This window comes from Haliaeetus albicilla, chromosome 8, assembly GCF_947461875.1.
Source record: "Haliaeetus albicilla chromosome 8, bHalAlb1.1, whole genome shotgun sequence".
Lineage (NCBI taxonomy): Eukaryota > Metazoa > Chordata > Aves > Accipitriformes > Accipitridae > Haliaeetus > Haliaeetus albicilla.
This window is the reverse complement of record NC_091490.1, coordinates 15,607,865-15,629,208: the sequence shown is the minus strand read 5'-3', so window position 1 is coordinate 15,629,208 and position 21,344 is coordinate 15,607,865. Positions and strand designations below refer to the sequence as shown.

The 21,344-nt window shown below is 36.8% G+C and overlaps 1 protein-coding gene across 27 annotated transcripts in view; it reads right to left on the bottom strand.

Moving 5' to 3' along the window:
- ADGRL2 (adhesion G protein-coupled receptor L2) overlaps positions 1-21,344 on the bottom strand; it is a 393,866-nt gene that overhangs the window by 12,525 nt on the left and 359,997 nt on the right. For 14 of the 27 annotated variants that reach the window (XM_069789051.1, XM_069789052.1, XM_069789066.1 and 11 more), the window contains 12 exons: positions 21,018-21,056; positions 17,940-18,123; positions 15,913-16,035; positions 15,436-15,641; positions 14,176-14,349; positions 12,901-13,110; positions 11,673-11,893; positions 10,328-10,394; positions 2,205-2,296; positions 1,294-1,338; positions 979-1,005; positions 142-310 (listed from right to left, as the gene is read on the bottom strand). In XM_069789051.1, the coding sequence (XP_069645152.1) occupies positions 142-310; positions 979-1,005; positions 1,294-1,338; positions 2,205-2,296; positions 10,328-10,394; positions 11,673-11,893; positions 12,901-13,110; positions 14,176-14,349; positions 15,436-15,641; positions 15,913-16,035; positions 17,940-18,123; positions 21,018-21,056 (1,557 nt within the window). The remainder of the gene's footprint in view (positions 1-141; positions 311-978; positions 1,006-1,293; positions 1,339-2,204; positions 2,297-10,327; positions 10,395-11,672; positions 11,894-12,900; positions 13,111-14,175; positions 14,350-15,435; positions 15,642-15,912; positions 16,036-17,939; positions 18,124-21,017; positions 21,057-21,344) is intronic. The other 13 variants (XM_069789070.1, XM_069789074.1, XM_069789057.1 and 10 more) reach the window with 5 other exon arrangements.

Here is a 21,344-nt window from a genome sequence, read left to right as displayed (position 1 = left end):
TTTTGAATCCTTGTCCCCTCCTCAAACTACTTCAAAATACTCCAGTTCTTGACACTGCTATTTTTTCCTCTATTTTTTAAGAAATATATGTGGTATTTTTAAGGAGTTAGGGAACACGCATCTGTGTTTTCAGTAACTTACTTTCTTCTGAAGGGCACAATGAAAGATGAAAATAAACATTCCTTGGAAAGCATTAAATACTGTGAACAGATACGTCATCACAACAGTCCCCTCATTGATAAACAGCAGGCCAAATGACCATGTTAGGCCAAGGAGACACAGGAGAGCAAATGCACCCAGGACCCAAGATCTGTAAAAGAAAATTAATTTTAGTAACATTACTTATGAGAATGCACGTCACCAAATCCAATATTAACATTTCAGTTCCTGCAGTTGACTTTTACTAGGTTCATATTCAAATGTAAAAATTCCTTGGGTTTAACCTTTTATCTATTACAGAAAGAACAATTCCATTTAGTACTCTTAGTCTCCAGTGAAAGCAGCAAGAGTAGATATGACCTTTTTCTTTCTCAAGAGCTGCATAGGATGTCAAAACTATTTTGAAATGCAGAAGTATAGCAGAAGCCCCAGCTACTCCATTGCTTTATCTGCTTTTAGAAAAGAGATTGATAAATCTGGCTTAGCCACTAATCACACCATAGATTTTAAACAGTGGTGCTACCATATGACACCAAATAATGTTAACACAAATGCACAAAGGTTAAACAGCAGATTAAATGCCTAGAGCCCAAATCTTTAATGCTTCGATAAACTCAGCTAAACTGAAGCTAGATGATCTAACTTCCGCATGAAGAAACCCTGCTGAAATGTGACAAAAATATGGATATTGCTCTACAGAATAGTCTAAAAAAGATTCCATCATGAATAGGTTAAGGAAAAGGAATTGTAGAGAACGGCACAGAATGAAAGGGAAAGGGAATTTAGTCAGTGAATTCCACATCTAACTAATGATCTTACTTGATAAATGGCTTATTATCTTCATAGCTAGAAAGCATTATAAGCAGAAAAGAGAAACAAAATTATTAGACAGAATTGAAACAGAAATTAATAAGAGCATTTTTAATTGTCTATAAAAATTAGTCAAAATTAGGAAATTCAAAATGCAGAGGCAAGCAATTTAAAATTATAAAGGCATATAATAGTTAAAAATTCTTTAGCAAATCAGGTATCTCAAGACCAGTTAATTAAAATTAAGGGAAATCCACAATATTGACCGAGTTTGTAAAGTTAAAAATCATGCTAGAAATTTGTTAATGTAGGGTTCTATCTTACCCAGGTAAGTCCGTATTATAGTAGCCATCACAAACACGGTAATTACTGGTGTGGATGAGAAGACAGAAAGAGGAAAAGGAAGAAAAGAGAGAGATGCTAAAGATTAGCTCTCTCTCTCTCATCATGCAACATGCAATGAAGCTGATACTGACCTATCTAGAACATCTGGTTCACAATGTTAGCCTTACTGAAAATCTCCCTTTCCCATTTTCAACATTCAAAGCAAACCTGTAAGACCCTTTCACATCCAACCCTCAGTCTTAGAAAGTTGCACCATCCCTTCAGTGTTGATCCCAAAAACCTTTAGTACAACATAAAGCTATACAGAATACAGTAAAAGACTATCTAAAGAAGCAAGAGCTGCCAAAGCCTTGTTAATTATATAACACTTACATTACTCTGCAAAAGGGATACTGGGATACTGCAGTACAGCACCATGATAAAGTAAACATTTGTTAAATTAGCATGAAAACAGCAGATAATCTTCAAGTTAACAATAATAATAGAGTCAATTCTCTTGGGAGAACGGGATTACGAGTAGAAACTGCTCAGAATCCCTAAATCAAAAAGTCATTTAACAAAACAAACTTAATATAATCATATCAGCCATGCAAACAGGAACATCATTTTTGAACTGCATTTTAAATGCAAATGAAATTACTACAGTGCTGTGGCATTTCCGTGAAACAGTTTCTTGGCACTAGTTCCAGGCTGAAATTATCTAATTTTGACCGGCGTTTGTGACATTACAGCAACAATGTGACGAAAGCAGGATTGGCTCTGTTTGCTTCTAATTGACATCTGCAGTTGCTGGGAGACAATGGCATGTGCTCCTAATGGAGAGTAGCTTTCAATCAGTTCAGCAATCAGAAAATAATCATAGTTCTCATACTTGAACACAAAGCACTTACTTAATGTTTTCCAACCTGCTAGAGTCTGGCTTCAAAGTGTTTGAGTGCTTCACCATTTTGCACAATGTGATCACCAGGAAGATAAGATTCAGCTGTCAAAACAGATAAGAATGAAATTAAACTACTTCAAGTAATAGGCTGAATAATGATGATGTTACAGACTAAACAAAAACCCCGTAGTTTATTTTCAAATATGTAGTGAAACTGGGTAACTGTAAAAGGCTGTAAAAGGTGATTGCAAATACGGATGAGGGGAAAAAAAAGTTAGAAGTCCTTGTTTCACTTAATTTTCCAAATTTACCACATCATCATGAACCACCGTATTTAGCTCATGCCCAGCACTTGTCATTGTCAAGTCTATCTCTGTCTTCCAGCATGTTGTGCTGGGCCCCTGTTGCCCTTTGCCTGTCACCTCTGGCCCTGTTCCCCATCTCACTGCCTCCCTCCCTCCGAGGACTATGGTTACCCCTTTAGTGTACTATACTAGTTGTCTTTTTATCACCCCATCCTGCTTCTGGAATGTTTTTCGCTTTTGCTGGTTTTTCCCTTTCTTTTTTTTTTTTATTCCTTTTGTTCTCACAATCCCACTGGGGTCTTGAAAACAGCTTAAATGTAACTGAAGAAAAAGAAAAAGAGAAAAAGAAGAAGAAACACAAAGATGTAGCAAATCCATCAAACTTAACAGTGCCACAGACATATGCTGGTGGTGCACCCTCCTACTGCCCTCTTTCCCTTTGTAGTTTGGATGCTGTCGAAGTGAGACTGCATGCCACCTGAAGACAAGGACTATGCTGTCTTATTCTTGTGGTGTCATTCATATAGATAACACTGGGGAAGATACTGAAGGTAATTTTTTATAGTTTTCCTACTGTGAAACAGAATCACAGATATCAAAGGTACTAGGTGCCTTTCTCCTATTGATTTCAAAGCATGGGAAGAGCGTAGGTAAGCCAGATACAAGGATGTCTGCAGAATATGGGTATACAGTTAATTTGAGTAATTAGTATGTGCTGTCCTACATCATGCAGACAATTCAAATAAAATCGTATGTTTGAAAACAGTAGGAGCTATGTCCTTTCAGGGAGAAGACATACATCCTTATCTACTAGTACAATGGTCCACAAGAAATGGCTGAACTGATAGCTAAGAGAAGATGGGAGAATACGCTTGGACATCCTTATAACACATATATTAGACAGATTATAACCCCATTCTTACAATCTGCTGTACATATCTGCAACTGGTTACTGATGGAGAATGATCAAGCCCAGTCTCTCATTCTGGGGAGCCTTTGGTTTGAGACAGCGTCAAAATCCTCACAATTTTTGTAACACTGGGGATACCAGTTCATACCAGATGTATTCCTACAGCTCTGCCACAATGGTCAAAAATGTCACTCAAATCCTAATAAAGAGCAGGTCTTAACAATCTCAAAGAGATGAGTATTTTCAAGGCTCTGATCAAAGTCTGTTAATAAGGACATGTATTATAGAAATAATTCCTACTGCTAAGGGCAATCAAGTTACCACTGCTGCTGCTGTTCCCAAATCAGGATGGACAGTATGAACTATAATCCAGTTTTCAACACCAGAACAGTGTTTGGCAGCTTTTGACCTCATCAGTCCTAATTCAAAGTAAAACATTTTTACAATTATATCTTGAGATTAATACAAAAAGTGTATGTGATACAAATAATAAAAATAAACTTTTATGACTTATTACTGTCTGTGTTTCAAGAACTGACAGAAAATACTTGACCTTTAAGTGGAGGTATGTACACGGTATAAGTTAAGCATGATTTCCATTGCTGCAAAATGTAATCAAAATGTCAGTATCTCATGACCTTGATGATTTTTTATGATTCTTATAGATAATGACTAACCAGCTGAGAAACACTTCATGATATCATTGTGATCATTTTGTTCCTCTTATCTAGGTTTCCACTGTACTGCATAAGTTCCCTGGGTGAGAAAACAAGTTGCTTCTCTCCCTGGCCTTTGCACCAGACAGAGGATGGGGCTCTGTGCAGGAGCTGACCCTCAGTTTCTTGCCTGCGCATGTAGACTTTCTTCTTATGTATTTGAAAAAGTTCCTTGCACATTTTGGTAGGTGACGTAGCATGAACTTCTCCAGCCTGCTTAAAAAAATGTAACTTTAATTTACTTTTTGTGAAAACAAACAGATTAAGAGCTAGGAGACATGCCCCATGCCAATCCTAACACGTAAATCAACTTTGACTGCAACCTATGCAACCGGGAGTGCAAAATCCAGTTCAGAATAGTATTTACAGCACAGCTGGAAGCTAATCCTTGCCTAAGTAGCTACCCTGGAGTATCCTGTATTGTACTAGCAACATCGTTCTTGGATCAAAAACTCATAGATATGGCTTAGCCCATAAATGACTGCCTTATGAAACAAGAGGTTTTTATCCTCTGATTCTTTGTATGACTGAAGTTCTGGTTTGACATATGAAAAGCAAAAGCTTGTATTTACATACTGAGGTTCCTTTGGTGTCACGCAAGCAGACACAGCCCTACCCCAGTGCCTGAGCCAAGCTCCAGCATAGTAAGCAGGTTTTATGCAGTTACTTAGTTCTGTCTGTATATACGTCCTTGCTGGACTAGGGAATAACTGTACGCAGCAGTTTCTTAATAGACACTTTAATTCTAATTCAGGTATAGACCCCCAAAAGCAGCCCACAGAAATAATAATGCTGTATCACAGTAGCTGAAAAAGTCATTCCAAGAAAAAAAAGCAAAAAAAAGCAAAAATTGTACTTTGAAGACAAAGTAACTATGACAACAGAGCATATGATACTTGTTTCTCCGTCACCACGAAATACTGCAGTTTTCAGTTTCAGCAGTCAGAAGACCATGGTTTGCCACTTGTTGAAACACGCTGGCATCTCTGTTACACATTGTATCATTATCAAAATCCTATTTTGCCCGCTTACAACTACTGTAACCAAAGCTTTCTATAGATTTGCTTTTGGCTCCCTTAATGCTTTTCATTTAGAAGTTGATTGTTTTGGAGGAATGCATGAGTTAAGACTTTTGGGCATCCTGCCATTTTATTACACAAGGCACTAAGCAGTGAGGGAACAGAACTTGTTGGAGAATAATTGCTTTTAGAAGGAATGGCTGAATTACTTCTCTCAGTGAGAAATATGTGGGGGGACAAGGAAACACACCTAGTGCTTTTGCATTTGTTTGTAACCAACTTTGTATAAAGAAAGCTTCTTCAGCCCTGAGCAACCTGGTCCGAGCTCAGAGCTGGGGCTGTTTTGAGCAGGAGGCTAGACACAGATCTCCTCAAGTCCCTTCCAACCTGAATTGTTTCATGACTGTGAGGACTGAACTGTTACTGATCTAAGCAAATGAATCTGTAGATGTTTTCCAAGCTTTACAGATGGTCTGAGTAGGACACCTTTCTTTCTTTAAGAAGAATGTTCACCGCAAACATGCAGTGCTCTGGGGTCACATAAAGGTCCACATGAATGGCAAGACGGGCTTTTGAAAGCAAACTTGTAAGAGAAAAAATGGACCTCTGACAATGACGACCTTCTCGTCACGTCATATAACATCAAGGGCTAGTGACTGGCTGGGGCTCATCCTGACAGGTGGGCTGCATCCATCCCAGATGAACCAAAATCTGCACCTGAACAGTACTGCTCTCCTTCAATGATAATAAAAAATAAAAATACATTGTGTAAACACACACACAGCCACAGCGTATACATCTCAAACAGTCGTGAAATTATACCCTTGCAAAAGTCAGCAAAATCTTTTCCATGCTGTAGTTCTGAAAATCATACCAACACTTTTTTGAAGGCTAAAAATAAGAATTTAAAAGTCTGGTCAGGCATCAGGTTCAGATTTGAAGATTCTGCCGTGATACTGAGAGTGACAAAACACACAGTTACAGTAGGTGGAGCTATAATGTGAGATCTCTTAAAACATTAGCTGATAACAGTAAGGAAAAACTTGGATTGATAGTATTTCATTAATGTTTACACTAGGTTTTTGCTGTAATTTCTAAAATATATTATCCACTATAAGGGACAGGATACTGGATTACATACAGAACTAGCTTAATCTATGCTCTGATTTTAGAAACGTATGCAAAAGTAAAAAAAAAAAAAAAAATTAGAGCACCTTTTAAAACACCAATGCCTACTTATCTCTTAATATAACAAGTGTAATTGGATAGAATGTAGTGAAAGAAAGACAATTAGAAATATATTAAAAAATAAAAAGTAACTACTTAAAAATATAAAATTTGAAGAATGTTTATGGCAATAATAAAATGCAGCACCCTGGAAGATCATGCTTATTTCATAGCCAACACACAGAGGGCCATTTCTGGTTTGGAAATCAGAAGGTACTGGACATGAAAAATGGCCTAAGTAGGAATTTTGTCTTTCTGGCACCTGAAACCTATGTAATTTTGAGAGAGGGGGTGTCTTCCAAGTCAAATTAACTTTTTAAAAAAGTGGATGTAATAACCTGCACAGACAACTAATGGATTGGAATTAGTTGCAGGTACAATGAATTAGTAGCCAAATAAAGCTAGATTTTGCAATCATTATGATAAATTTCCTCCTGTGAGCAAAAGATAAATACCATTTATCAAATGTCTACTATAGAAAGATATATGTGTGTTACTTATACACATAAACTTACAAATACAGTCCATTTTCACATGCAGAGCTAGATTATGTGTGCATCTGTAGGTACACATCTACTGACTTTGGTGAAGTAATGCCTCAACCTGCGTGAAAAAAGAAACTTTCTTTCCTATGTTAGTGAAACAGGACATCCTAGGAACTTTTGCTTAAACAACCTGATATGTCAGCTCCATCTGCAAGAAGCAAGCTCCAGTAGCTTTCGCTGAATTAAAGTCAAACCAACATCACCCATTCCTTGGATATGAATGAATATGGATCTACACAGAAGTAAAAATACTCAGGCTTTTCTGACCACAGATTACAGGAGTGCGCTGTTTGTTTTATAGCCATGAACCTGCTCAATTGAATCACGTCCGCCTCAGCTTAGCAGCTTAAAATTCATTCCACACAGCCTGCAGTGCTGACATGGATATGATAAGACAGAAGAACAGAAACACCACTCTGAAGTAACCTAGCTGAACTGCACATGTTCTGACCCTTTTTGAACTCCCCGGAGCTTTTGTTACCTGGCAAATGCAGCTCTAAAACTGCTCTTGTATCTCCAGATCTTTGCTCTTAGCCATGCAGAAGCCTATTTCTCTCTGGGACTGGCAGCGAGAGAGGTGCTCTCTGAAGAAGGCTTCTAAATGAGTGTGCACACTGAACTCTTACTGAACTGAATTAATTATTAAAGATGCAGATGGAGCTGTCCAAATGATAAGAACAGCTCCTGACGTATCATGATCCAAGCTTTCATTAAACCGTTTCAGGCATACTAATGGTTTCCCACCGCTCATTACTTACATGCTCTTTTCTCATAGATATAATAACCCTGGTGCCCAAAGGCACGACAGGCTATGGAAATAGTGAAGTTGAAAGTTCCTCAGAAGATGTACTGAGGACCTTCATACTTTCCATCCTCATTTTGTGCACACCTGTATACAGATACAGGTGCAAAAGCTTATAAACTCACAGAAAAATTCATAAATTGAAGTAGTAAGCAATACTGTCAAAAAAGAGTTTAGGTGCATTGACACTACTATTAAAATGAGAATCGTAAAGGTGATTTGATTAACATGTTAAAAAGCTTACCAAGGTGAAATTCTCATGTGCTACTGACACTAAGCAAGCTACACTACAAATACGGCTCTTCGGTTACACTGCACATGACATATTATTTTTCAGCCATTACACTTCTCACACTTCTTCCTCCAGTCTCTCTTGCTTTCTCAGTTGGGACGATTAGAGGGCAAAGCAATTGCTAGAGAAGAATTACTCCCAGGAACTGTGCTGTGATTGCTACCTGCTGTTTCATATTTTTGAAGTTGGGAATACTGCTCCCAAAGGCCTTTTGCGTCTCAGCCTAAATGATTTGCTGGAGGATAATAATGTCATGGCCAGTAAATAATAGTGAACTATGTCTGTACATGGTCAATATGATTAAATGTCCTTCACCTCTATTCTCACTCTGACCTGGTTATGAGGAAGTGAAAAAGCCGTCAGCAATGCCCAAAGCTTCCCATGTGAAATGTTATTTTAAAGCAAGGGAAAGAAATAGAGGTGACTTAGCAAAATACTCCCAGTATCAATAAAGTAAAAAGCTAGACACAAAAAGCAAAATTATCACCACACAGTCAGACTTGAGGTAACTGAACTATTGGGGCATGAAACTTAGAACAATTTTCTAGTAATGATTACAACAATTGCAAGAAACAACTTTGTGTTGAATAATATTGTCTATCATATTGAAAATACCAAGTATATCTTTCAATTGTGATTGTAGGTTTAATTAAAAAAGAATCTCTATCATCCTGAGACTTGATTTAATTTAAATGTATTTAGAATAAACTCTGTACAACTATTATGGTCTATACTTAAATCTTACAAACACTGTAATTTTTCTAATTCAACTCATACACACATGAGGTTTGACATTTACACCTATTTCTTTGAATATGTGCCAATGAACTCAAACAACTTCTATACTGCACAACTATCTTATCTTAAGCGACTGTTCAATGATTGAAATAGTTTTTGATATAAACAGAGAGTAAAACCAACCTAAATATATATAAGCTTATTTCAATATTGAAGATACCAGAAAGGAATAAAGTACCTACAAAAGATTGGCCAGGTACATTTTTTATAGCAAGTTCCATGATCAAAGTATCAGTTTATTTTTACATGGAGAAGTAATGTAAACTATAAGCTACAAAAAGTGTTGAAATAGTACGTCTGGTGTATAGATCTATAAAAGTCAGAAATTTCAAAATTACGCCTGATGCATGTGCTTCAGGCTGAAAAAAATAATAATGACAAAATACAATTCCTGAATTTGGAAATTCAAGGGAATTGAACTTCTGTTAACATTTCACATTTCACAACTCTACTATAAAGGCAGGGGAACGGGTAACTATTTAGACTTTCAAAAGCATGAAAACAAATTAATTCATCCTTCCAAACTATCAGCAGTTATGAGAAATGCTCTCTACGTACATAGGCTATGACCCCAGCACCAGCCTTCTAGAATATTTCCCAAGCATAGCCAGGCTTTAAAGATACTGAACTAGCAGAGAAAACCAAGGTGAGCCAAAACGCACATCTTGCATTCACTTTCCTTCCAAATTCCTATGTTGTGCAGTGTTGGTATTATTAGTCTGAAATAACTGTGACATGTTTTTCCCTGGGCTGACAGATGACTATGTGCTTTTTACCTGAAAGAGCTCAGAGAATGGATAATTGATGTATGAACACAACATTCAATCTTAAATGGACAATGGGGCACACAGCTGTGGGTGTACAGATGGGTGGGCATGCATACAATGTCTTTACTCAAATGACTGCAAGAATGTGTATATGCTTTCTACTGGTGACATAATATTCTATTATTTATACTAAAACAGATGAACTTGTATGTCTGACATACATTACATGTAGCATAAGTAAACACAGAAGTAGTCATGGAAAAATATGCATATGCAAATACATATACAAATACTGTGTAAGTGTAATGAAATATAAGATTTATTTAATTATCCAATGCGTTAGAACACCCTTTTGAGATAATTATGTTGGATAATTAGCAGTTAAATTCTGGAACGTGTACAATAGTGACTCAATTGAAAGCAATAATAATGGTTCCTTTAAAAAACCCCCTGTGTTTAGTACTTCAATGATTTTTCATATGACTACACATGTCAATACGACCTTCAGAGTTCAAGCCATTAGGAAAAAATGGCTATGCTGAAGTGCCACCACAGCTTTGACAATTAATCATTTGGTCAGCACTCTTTAAAGATTTCTAAACATTTATATAACCATTGGTCACATTACAAATTGTTTATAAGCATTTTCATGAAATGTCTTGTGAATAAGGATGGTATTGACTGATGATATTCAATCTTTTTAACTTTGCTGTGAGGCAATCTAAAAGGAAAGGAAAAAGCAAAGTTCTTACCAGAATAATAAAGGTAACAGGTCCAATAAAACTCCAGATAAAATAGTTATCTACGTGGAGCCAGCAACTATCATGGAAAAAACAGAATGAAAAGTGAACAATTGCATTAGCACCTCAGTCAAATAAATGGAAAGTGCAAAAATACTTCTTAAGCTAACATTTTGCCAGTAAACAATGATAAACATTGCACAGTACCACTTAGTCCTAATTTTTACCACAATTTTTCCTAACCTGAAACTCTTCAGATGAGTCCTGTTTAATAACACTACTGAACTTGAAAATACATCATCAGGAATAGCTAACATAAGAAGAAACTAAACCAAAACGAGCTCTCTCTCAGTCAAAAGGTTTGGTCACAGGTGCTGTCATGGACTAATGAATCTAACATCAGTAAATATTTTTCACAGGTTTTCAATGTAATCTTCAAAATCTGCTTTTAACTTTATATTATATGCAAAGTGCTTACTCCTGAGGAATACGACAGAAAATGTTCAGATGCCATGTTTTGCTAAAAAAAAAAATGTATAAATAATATGCCCCAACTGGGAGTTGAACAGTAGAGAAAGAATACATATGATACCAGACTAAATGATGTGTAAACCTATTAGGGCCAACTTCACTTAGCAATTCGTTTTTCATGCAGCCCAGTTCCCTGCTGAATTGCTCTTATTTGTCTTTCATCAGTCGCAAAATCAAGCAGCTTTCTTGTAGTCAACAGTATCTTCCCATTCTGTAACTAATTTCATCAAAGGACACAGTAAACACTATTGGAAGGCAAATTCATGCCTCCAGCAACTCAGAAATGTTTTCTGTCTACCTTCTGTCACTTTCTATATATATCTGTATTTTTGTAAATAAAAGGCAGTGGCTAATTTTATTCCTGCTCTACTCGCCTGATAAAATATTATCGAAGTGAAACATACGGGTTGGAATATTGTACTGTCATAATTCAGGATAAGAGTTAGCTAGAGGGGCAGTTGAACAAAGAGATCTAATGAAGCATTAGCTTAAAACTGGGTGGTTAGTCCTGACAGATACTTTAAGTTGAGAATTTTTACTTAATATACATTTAAGGCCAAAAAGTTATTTACTTTTTCAATTTGTTTCAGGTCAATCTTTTGTGTTAAAAGAAAGACCATAATTTAGAATCGGCCTCTCTAGAGTACAAATCCTCTGAACCTAGACAATTACAAAAGACTTGATTGTAATTTGTGCACAGCATTGCCATTCTCTTACGAATAAAGCTTTCAGATAGTATTTTAGTCTGTCAGGGACCCTCTGACAGCTAATAGGCTTTAAAAAATTATTCACTTGAAAAACACTCAGGTCACTTGCAATTACTTACGCTTTCTCTGTTCCGTAGCTCTTGTAGTCAATAGCTGCTGAGACACCAACTACTGTAGCAGGGAAGAGGTAGCCAGCAACATAGTAGTACTTCTTCCTAGAATATTCACTTTCAAATACTTCTACTAACATTAGATAAAGCTGCACTCCTTCTAGACACATCCAGGCAAAGGCTGCCAGGAAGAAAAAGTGTAAGAGACCTGCGAATATCGGACATGCAATCTGCAAATAAAAAGAAAGATGGAAATATAAACCACAAAATCTTCACATCATTACATCTCCAATTAAATAGTGTGTAATAGAACAGCGTATACTTCTATCAGAGATCTTTCACGAATTCAGGCATGTTTTCCCTACCCAAAAACATACACTGAACATTTGAAAATACTAATGTGTGCTCAGTAGCTACAGAAAATAAGTTAGATAAACTGTGTGAGTGAAGATAAGGAAATTGTGCTCTCACCCCCTGGTCTTCAACTGTAGGGTGGACTTTTCAGTTTTATAAGCAACTCTTTAATTTTGAAACTGATATGGTTTTAAGACTTACAGTTTAGATAATCTGAGATATGAACAGTTGGTTCTAGAAGCAAAATGAAATACTGCTTATTTAAAATTATGAAGCGGCCATCAAGCCATTTTTGTCTGCTGTAATTTGGAAGTTTCTACTGTCATAACAGAAATCAATCTGAATTCTCTCCCCTTTGGCTGAGTTCTGGATGAAACTATACTGAGTTATTAGATTTCAACCCAATGAATCGCTTCAGAATTAATTTCACCAGTACTGCCAAAAACCTGCATGAATGTGCCATGTAAAAAATGTGTAAATATATAGATAAGGCTCTGTACTAATATATATATATATATATATATAAAAAGTAGTCAATAGCTGTTGAGACATATGAATATATAGAGACAAGATATATCTATGTTCCTAGTATGTCAACATTTAATTTCATCTCCTCTTTCAAAAGTTTAACCACCTGCTTCGTTAATAGCTGATGTTTCTCAACCGAAAATGAAAAACATTGCAGTCAGTGGGAAATTAAGGCCACAGTGATATTTTTGATGGATGTAAATACTATTTACGAACATGTCTATCACATTAGCTTTTATTTCAGCCTTGCTGTGTCAGAATGCCGAAAGCTTGGCAGTGTTGTCATGTTTTAATTCAAATCCATTTCAAACAGTCATTTCAGAGAGCGAGATCAGTACACACAGAGAAAACTTACCTTGTACTCTGTCTTATCGATGCCTATTAGGAAAATGAACTCGGCAATGAATAGGTTGATACAAAGGTTCTTGTGAATAGTGTTACGATCACTTTGCAGGCCACGGAAAAAACAGAATGTGAAGATGCAGATGGCCAGGCAAACAAGAGAGATGACAATTCCCACCCAGGTGATGACAGTGAGGAGCAATTCGTGCACTCCATCTTTGTACTAGAAATAACCAAGAATGGAGAAAATTAATATGACTCTTTATGAGTATAAACAAAAACCTATTTTCACAGGTAGCATCCAGAAAAGTTACTTGTTCATTACATGAGATGGGCAAAATGTACTCAGTAATTTCTCAGTCCCAGGTCAGCCTCCCAGAAGAGCGAGATTAAGGTAACTAGAAGAGGAGCAGGTCTCAGAGAAAAATGTGACTATTTTAGCCAGACCAGATAGCATTTTTACTCCTCCTATGGCTTGCTGTAAACTTGTCAGACAAGAACAAGTAGAGAAACATAACATTTTGAAAGTGCCACTAGGCTCTGATGCAGAGAAAGAGAGCCTTCCCTGGGACCTCCTATAAGACTACATGTTCTTTCCTACAGACCTGCAAATCCACAGCAGAGAAGAAAGCAACGATTTACACACCAATTAAGACAAAATGCAGAATACGTTATGTGTGTAATTCCAGCTCTAATCTCATGTTTAGCTAAAGAAGGTTCCCTGCTTCAGTGGTGACGGTATCACTTTTGTCATCTCAGTTACCTTATCAGCGACCTTTCCGAATACAATGTCTTTATGAGAAGTCTCATATCCTTGCAAATATTGCATGCTCCGGGCCCCCCGACATCCAGTAAATGCTTTAACTAGACAACAATATTTCAGAGTATGAAGAGGCACTCAAACGACTAGTATGGAAGCTCCTTGACCCTCCTGCTCTAAGGAGAGCTGGCACTTGTGCTTCCAGGGAACAGCTTGCATAGCTGCCCCTACAGAAACTCTCCAGCTGTACTGAGGGGAAGTCTCTAAAATGGTTGTAAGGTTGGTCAGTAACTTTAAAATATGACTTGAAGAAAACTCTTCTCCTTCCTTGTTTTTCTTTCCTGTTATTTTGCTTGTAACTTTCTGGGTGAGGAAGAAAAGTGCTACAGAAAGCAAATTGCTTTGGAAAGAGTGGGTAGAAGCTATAAATACTTAAGAAACTTCAGCAATTTTGGATCTTGCTAAAAATTTAAAGCTAAATCTTTACAAGTTTGTTCCCTGCCAATGGCTAGAAACATCATTACCTACCACAATTTCCCGATGAGCCATAAGAATTGCAAAGTTGGTTAGGTGACTGCAAGCGCACGTGGTATGAGTTTTATTTGTGTCAACCAGTTTGCAGCCCTGAGTTGACCAGTATCCCATCATAGTCCTCTCTGAGTAGTTCCAGAAGGAACAATTTGCATTGAAATAATTGTCAGGCTGGGAGATAAAAGGATAACACAAAATGAGGATTTTACACACTAAGATGGCAACAACAATTGTTTAATATGTGTAAAGGGTAATTTAGATTAAACTTTGCATGTTTCGGACAATAAAGTTTTTCATCAGCAAAATTGTGGACTATGTTGTACAAGGAAGACATCTAGTTTAAAAGGGACTTTATAGTCCGAAACACTCTAAAGTGTAGTCTCAATTACTGTAGACCCAATTTTAAACAATTACAATTTCCATTTTACGATTTTATGCACTGATGGCACATTGTAGCCATTTTTGCTTTCTGCAAAATTAGGACTACGAATTTATTCTGAAGATATTTTTCCTGTAATTGAGAATTTGAAAATATGATCTTTTTCCTTTGATTCTCACCTTTGGTCGGGCCAAAGTCATGTGAACAGACATCAGGAAAAAGTTCATTGCTCATTGCCTATCTATTTTGATGAAAAACAATCAAAACAGATTTATAAAAACAGGGAAAATGAGAAGAAAATCCAACCATATCTTCTCTGTCATGGTAGTGATTATTTACTTTCCCCATGTGAGACATGACAACGTAAAGAACCAAACTAAGAAGCAAAGAAACACATCAAATAAATTACCGTGAAGAAGATATACACAAATTTGAAGTATAACAAAACAAGACACAATACTTCATTCTTCACAGAATAACTGCATTTAAACAATTTGTAGAGGCTTCCAGAACTTGGTCGAAAATTAAGGTAAGTACCATTAAAAGTACCATTAAAACTTGCCACATCAGACCATCAAGAATCTTAACAGTTCTTTTCTACCCTGCTACTAAGGTAAGAGTTAATTTTCAGTTAGAAACAAATTAGTCATTTACATTTTCATGTTGATTACTGAATTAGCTTTCATTAAGAATACACTTAAGTTCTAATAATCACTGAACCACGCTCATTTAATTTTATGTTCATAGACTTAACTAAGCTTGTGTCTCTGACCTAGTCCAACATTTAAAATTCAAATGGAAAAAAGGTTATTTTTCTGCATTGCTTTTCTCTCTTGCTGATTTTATGACCTTCCCATTAATTCATTAGCATAACTCACATCAATGTGTTCCAGTGTAAAATGCACAGGATCAGTCAGGTACACCCGGCTAGACTCCTTGTTGATAGAGGCTGCAATGACGTGGGAATTGACTGCAATCGTGCTATTCCGCCCAGCAAAGTCGCTGCCTAGCTTTATGGTTGCATTTTCAGTGCTGAGAAAACGCCCCAAACTTTTGTAAATGATGAAAACCAGTTTTGCTAATCCTAGAAAAGAAAAAAAAAAACCCCATCATCATGCCACAGAGGTCTACAGAAAGACAGCAACCTGTATTCTAATGAACTGACAATAAAGCATCAGTAAACAGAGAGGCATTTTCAGGCTATGGATTTGAAGAAAAACGCCTGCTACCCATGATCTTCAAGAAAAAGCCACAGAGCAGTTTTGTTGTGGTTCGTTTTGATATTTTAACTAGGGGAGGTAATGTAGGTTTTATAAAAGTTAATGGAGTTTCAGTGCTCTGTGCCCAAGACTCACCATTCCTGCTGTTCTGTTTCACGGTGCTTGCAGAAAGCTGAATCGAGTTGCCTCCTTTACTGCCCTGAGGAAATTTTAAGTCCTGCACCTGGCCCTCAGTAATGAGCACTGCAACATCCAAAACTAAGCAGACCAGAGGAAAAAAAAAAACCAAACAGAAAAGTTGTAAAAAAGGAGAATGCAGAGAAAGTCTCTTGGCCAGACTGCAATGTGCCAGATGACAATTATTTCCCCCCAGTCTTTATTTAGTTTTCTCACACTGCTGTCCTCACTTGCCACTGTAAGACAGATCTGTACTGCACGTTTCAATCACACAGAGGTATTTTCTTTAACTAAACCTAGTGCACAGTACTAAAATGACAGCACTTTAATACTGATAACATGACATCAAACCTTGTTTTAATTTGTGCCCCCAAAATACCCACTTAAAAATACCACACACACATGTTGCAGAGAAATGTTAATTTTGAAGCTCCTAATGTCTATGCAGTAACCTCTGCTAACAAATTTAGAACTTTAAGTATTTAGATATAGAGTTTTTAAAACAGTCAGCAAATGAACGCTTAAGTATACTTATGCCATGTATTTAGCTAAATCAGTATTCATATCTAAAAAAAATTTCTAATTATTTTCCTAAATCTAATTCTGTATAAAGGTTTATAGGAAACCATTTTATTGGTTCTGCTAAAAAACTTTTAAATTGAAAACTTAGATGCCACTCAGCCTTACTTTAGTTTTAATTTCATAACACACTGTATATTGGGAAGCTTTCACGGGATTACCATCGAAGGCTAGATTCCCCTTGGATATGTAAAATCATATAGGTCAGAGTGGTCAATTTTTTGACAAGTATCTGCATTATATTAAACTAGGCTAACTATAGGTCTAAACTATAAACTAACAAAAGGTATGGAATTATGGGATGATTTCTCTTTCTCTAAGCCACACATACGTATGTGCGCTGGGAATTCAGTCTTGCATGGCATCAGTCATGTGTTACTATGACTTGAAGACGGTTTATCACAAGAAGTCATGTTCAGTCTACTGCTTGTCTACATTCTGAGAGAGGTTTGCTGTGATTCTACCCACATTCCTTCAGAAACAACTGGTGCAGTTACTTTGATAATGGAGGGTAACACCTTTCCCCATCTTTTCCCAGTATCTTTCTACTCAAATTAAAAACTAGGCAGAATCATCTTCTACAGTTACAAATACGGAGACACTGAAATGTGAAAAGTCTCATTTTTGCAGTCTATTCCAAGTCTCCATCTCGGTACCCCTCAAATTAGCAGACTTTAAGCTTCCTTGTACCTCACTAAGACTACATTAATCTCTGTAAGAAGACGAATTATAATTTTATGCATAGCAATGATTTTTGCTTTAACACATTCTGCCTACCAATATTTGCACATCTCTAATACCAAGCCCCTTCATTTCTCTGTCACCACTTAAATTCCAAATTATGCTCCAACTATCTTCAGCTATTCTGCAGTCTCTGGAGCATAGCTATTCTGCATTATGGGAGATGTAGTTCACTGAACACATTTTTACCTGGAGGTAGTCATGTTTAATATAAACATTTGGCCTACGTTCTGGGTGCCTAAAATATATAACTGGCAGAGTACGTTGCAAAAAAGTAATTTAAATTCATTAGGAACAGTTTATATATAACAGGAAAGCATTTCTGCAGCTCTACAGAAAGCAGTTACCTCAAAAAATCCATACTCTGCTATTTAAGCACTCTTCATATCCATACGTTCTGCTAATGATTTTTCAGTGGTAAATCGACTTTGCAACATCAACTACTTTCCATTTTACACTGCATTAATGACACTAAAGAAGAATGCTAATTTTGAAGAACTAAACAAGAAAAGTGTTTCTCCCCTGCTCAGGAGCATTTACCTTTCCACCAAATGTTGCACAGCTCAGCTTTCAAAGAGTATGTCACTATCTGGAATATTTTCTCCTTGTTTTGCGTAAAGCAATGCACAGCACTTTAAATTACACTTGAAAAGAAATTTACTTACCAATATTTTCTGTGGGCATTGAGACTCTAGTTGGTTCTAAGAGATTATCAGCCAAGACAAAAGCCCCTTCTTCTAACGTATCAAGTAGCATTGTGGCTGCATGGGCTTGTTCTGAAGAATTCATGTCCTTCCAGGACTCCAGAGCTTCAGGCCTGAGCAGGTTGTCCACTGTATCCACAATTGCCTGTATTCATTAGAAAACTGTCATTAGGTCTGATTGCCCTAGGCAGCTTGGGAAAATTTCCAGTGTTATCTGGTGACAATTATAATACTTATCTGTCAGAATGATTTACTGTGATTTAATGGCACTAGAAAACTATTTTCAACATAAAAACATTTTCCGTCTTCTCTCTGGGTTAGCATTAATAGAAGTGCAGTTAGCCACTAGCATTGTGTGGTCTCTATGTGGTAAACATGCAGACTTGACTCGTCTCATGTCAGATATAAAGACGGTCTCATTAATGTGTTATAAAATGTAAAAACAACTGCCAGAAGTTTTGCCTGAAGCTTTCACCTTAAAGTTAATGTCAAAATGTGTAACTTCTATTTTGAAATACCAATGCCAAAACTGGCATTCTGCAGCTTAGGCTAAAAAGACAGTAATACTCTTCTGGAAACTTAGCCCAACTCATGCAGCCATAGCACTATAAACTACTTGTCTATGACAAACTGCCTTCTTTATTACAGGAGGCATGAAATGAAGCTGACTCAGTGGATATAAATTAGCCTGGGCCACTCTCACTCCCCCTCCTGTTCCTGTACCTGTTCATAGATACTTAAAAAGATTACTAACTCCCGTTCCTGCACAAAGGTCAGTTAAAAAAGGAAATCAATAGAGCAAACAAGATGTCCACTGACTGTCCCTGTTATCAGCGAAGGCAAAACTGTAAAACTGAAAAAAGCTGCCATTTTAAAAACTCTTTCTTGTAACAACTCTATCATCATGTTTTAAGGTTCATTAAGCTGCATATAAAGTAACAGTAAATAAGGAAGAAGAAGAATTCAGTGACATGATTACATTATTTTTACAAAATAATCCAATCAATCAGAGTAATCAGTTAATCAATTGAAGGCAGGCTCTTACATTAATGCATAATGTAGCTGTGCATTGAGGACGCCATGCATTGCTGAAACACCCTGTTCACTCTGTCCCATTTACCTAGTCATAATGTGTCATTAAGCATATATAATTTGTTTGATCAATTTAAAAGCACTGGGAATGGAAACAGAACACATTGTACAAACAGAAAGATGTCAGTCTGGAATACTATATTGTGCAAATAAACGAATAGGAAAAGTTGGTCAAGGCTATTGTCAGAGCAAGATTAATTAGCCTAATCCATTTTAATATCCTCTTTCTGTCTGCATTGTGAGCCACCATGACCTTCCTGGCAGGTGGAAGATACTTCGAAGTGGCATTAAAGCCTTTTTTCTTTCTCTAATGGGAGACAGAATAGTCAAAATGCTCGCACTGATACTGCTGCAGCCATTAACTAGAGTGGAACAGAAATTGGTCTGCAGAGGCCAGATTCATTAGTCACCAAGAAATACAGATTGGAGCCTCTAATCTGAGATACAAATGAATCCTCTGTCACAAAGTGGGAACTTGCTTCATTTGCATAGTGTAAGTCAGCTTTTGATTTGTAATTTCAAGAGGTTTATTAGTCTTATCTAAGCAGAGAAGCCCATTTGAGACCTACAGAAAATGACCCTGGTTGGGAATTAAGGTTGTCCTATGGTTTCTTGTGTAACTCCATACAGCGCTGACGGTATGCATTCATTAATACGAAACACTTTTTATTTATTATGGGATAATCTAGCTCTGCATTTTTCCTGTGGAAAATGATCACCTGCCCAGTAATATTTCTGAGGCGTTTTCTCCTCTCAGACAGAGGCGAGTGGGCGGTGGGAAGACCACGCGGCCCCTGTGACGCAGCTCTTGGAGCAACCCCATTACTGCTCTTCTCATATTCATGTTAACTACTGACAATGAGGTATGAAAACTCAGTCTACTCAAACCGCATCTGCTGGATTTCCCTCTACCATTAAAAAGTATTTTCTAATAAAAAACTATTACAATTATTGTTATTTGAGAAGTGGATTTCTCTCCAGATCTTTGTCTCTTTTTGTCAAATTTCTGCATAACTGGACATCTCAGATCCACTTCCCGGGCTGTGAGATAAAAGACAGAAGCACCCTGTACAGAGAAATGTCTCTTCAGTAAGAGTCTGAATTATTTTATTATGTTGCAAAGTATTTCAAAGTTCTTTTTAAAAGTTGTTCTTACATTTTATCTCAGAGAGTACAAGCAAAAACCAGTATTTTAAAAGAAACTTTGAAAAAATGTGCAATAAAATTTTTCAGAGCCAGACACAATCTGTTCTAGGACTTTTTTCTCTTCTTCAGAGGTGCAAGGTGGCATTACTGGCATTGTATTGCAGAGCAGGAGCTGGCCACTACAGACAACCATACTACAGCAGATGAAAGAAACTGAAAATCAGGTAGCAATGTGTTACATGCCTTCCATATAGCCTGGTTAATGGGACATGTGGCACACATTTTACTAGTAAAGTTAGAGAAATGTTTGTCTTTACATTTTATCCTGAAGTCACTGAATCTGGCTTTTGTAACAACTCTTAAAACTGTAAGAAAGAGTGATTTTACTAAGTATAATAATACACAAAGAACAAAGCAGGCTATATAATGTATATTTTTCATGCAAGCAAATCAACTCTAAACAGTCTTTGATATAAAATACTACCAAGCTGAAGTAATTTCTGTTAAGTTGCCAGCTTTTTCCTCTACCCAAAGCTGAGAGAGATGTTACTTCCAATTCAGATAATAACCATTTCTGCTCTTTTAGTTTTGAACAAGTTGAGGTAAAAGAGGTATAAACTTTGATGTTTAATTTTTTTTTCTGAGTGTTATACCTGTGCAAAGCCAACATTTGTACAGTTGATATGGGGCACAATACACATTTATCAAAGACTGAAATACATAGGATCATGCAGCAAGATGATAAAGCGTGGCAGGTTGCTGAAGCAGGGAGAAAGCAGGGTGACAGCACAGGAGAGATACCTTAAGGTAAGCCCTGCATGTCTTCTCTCGTTTTTGGAGCTTTTTAGTAAGAAAAAAGAAAATCAGAAGTTAGACACATTCTGGAAAGCTTCAGAAATATAAAAAAATTAGCCTGGTGTTTCAAATCCCAAATTTGAACTACAGCCTGGACGTTTATCTGATTTCTGTCCAGCGATGACTATAAAAAACCATCACACAGGAAATGTTTTTCCCCAACCTTTATGCAGGTGCCCAGATATCTTTGCCCAAATGGTGGGATTTGTGTGAAAAGGTCAAAGGAGAAAATCCCTGTGTGGGCACTCGATCTGTCTCTGGGAAAACTCTTTT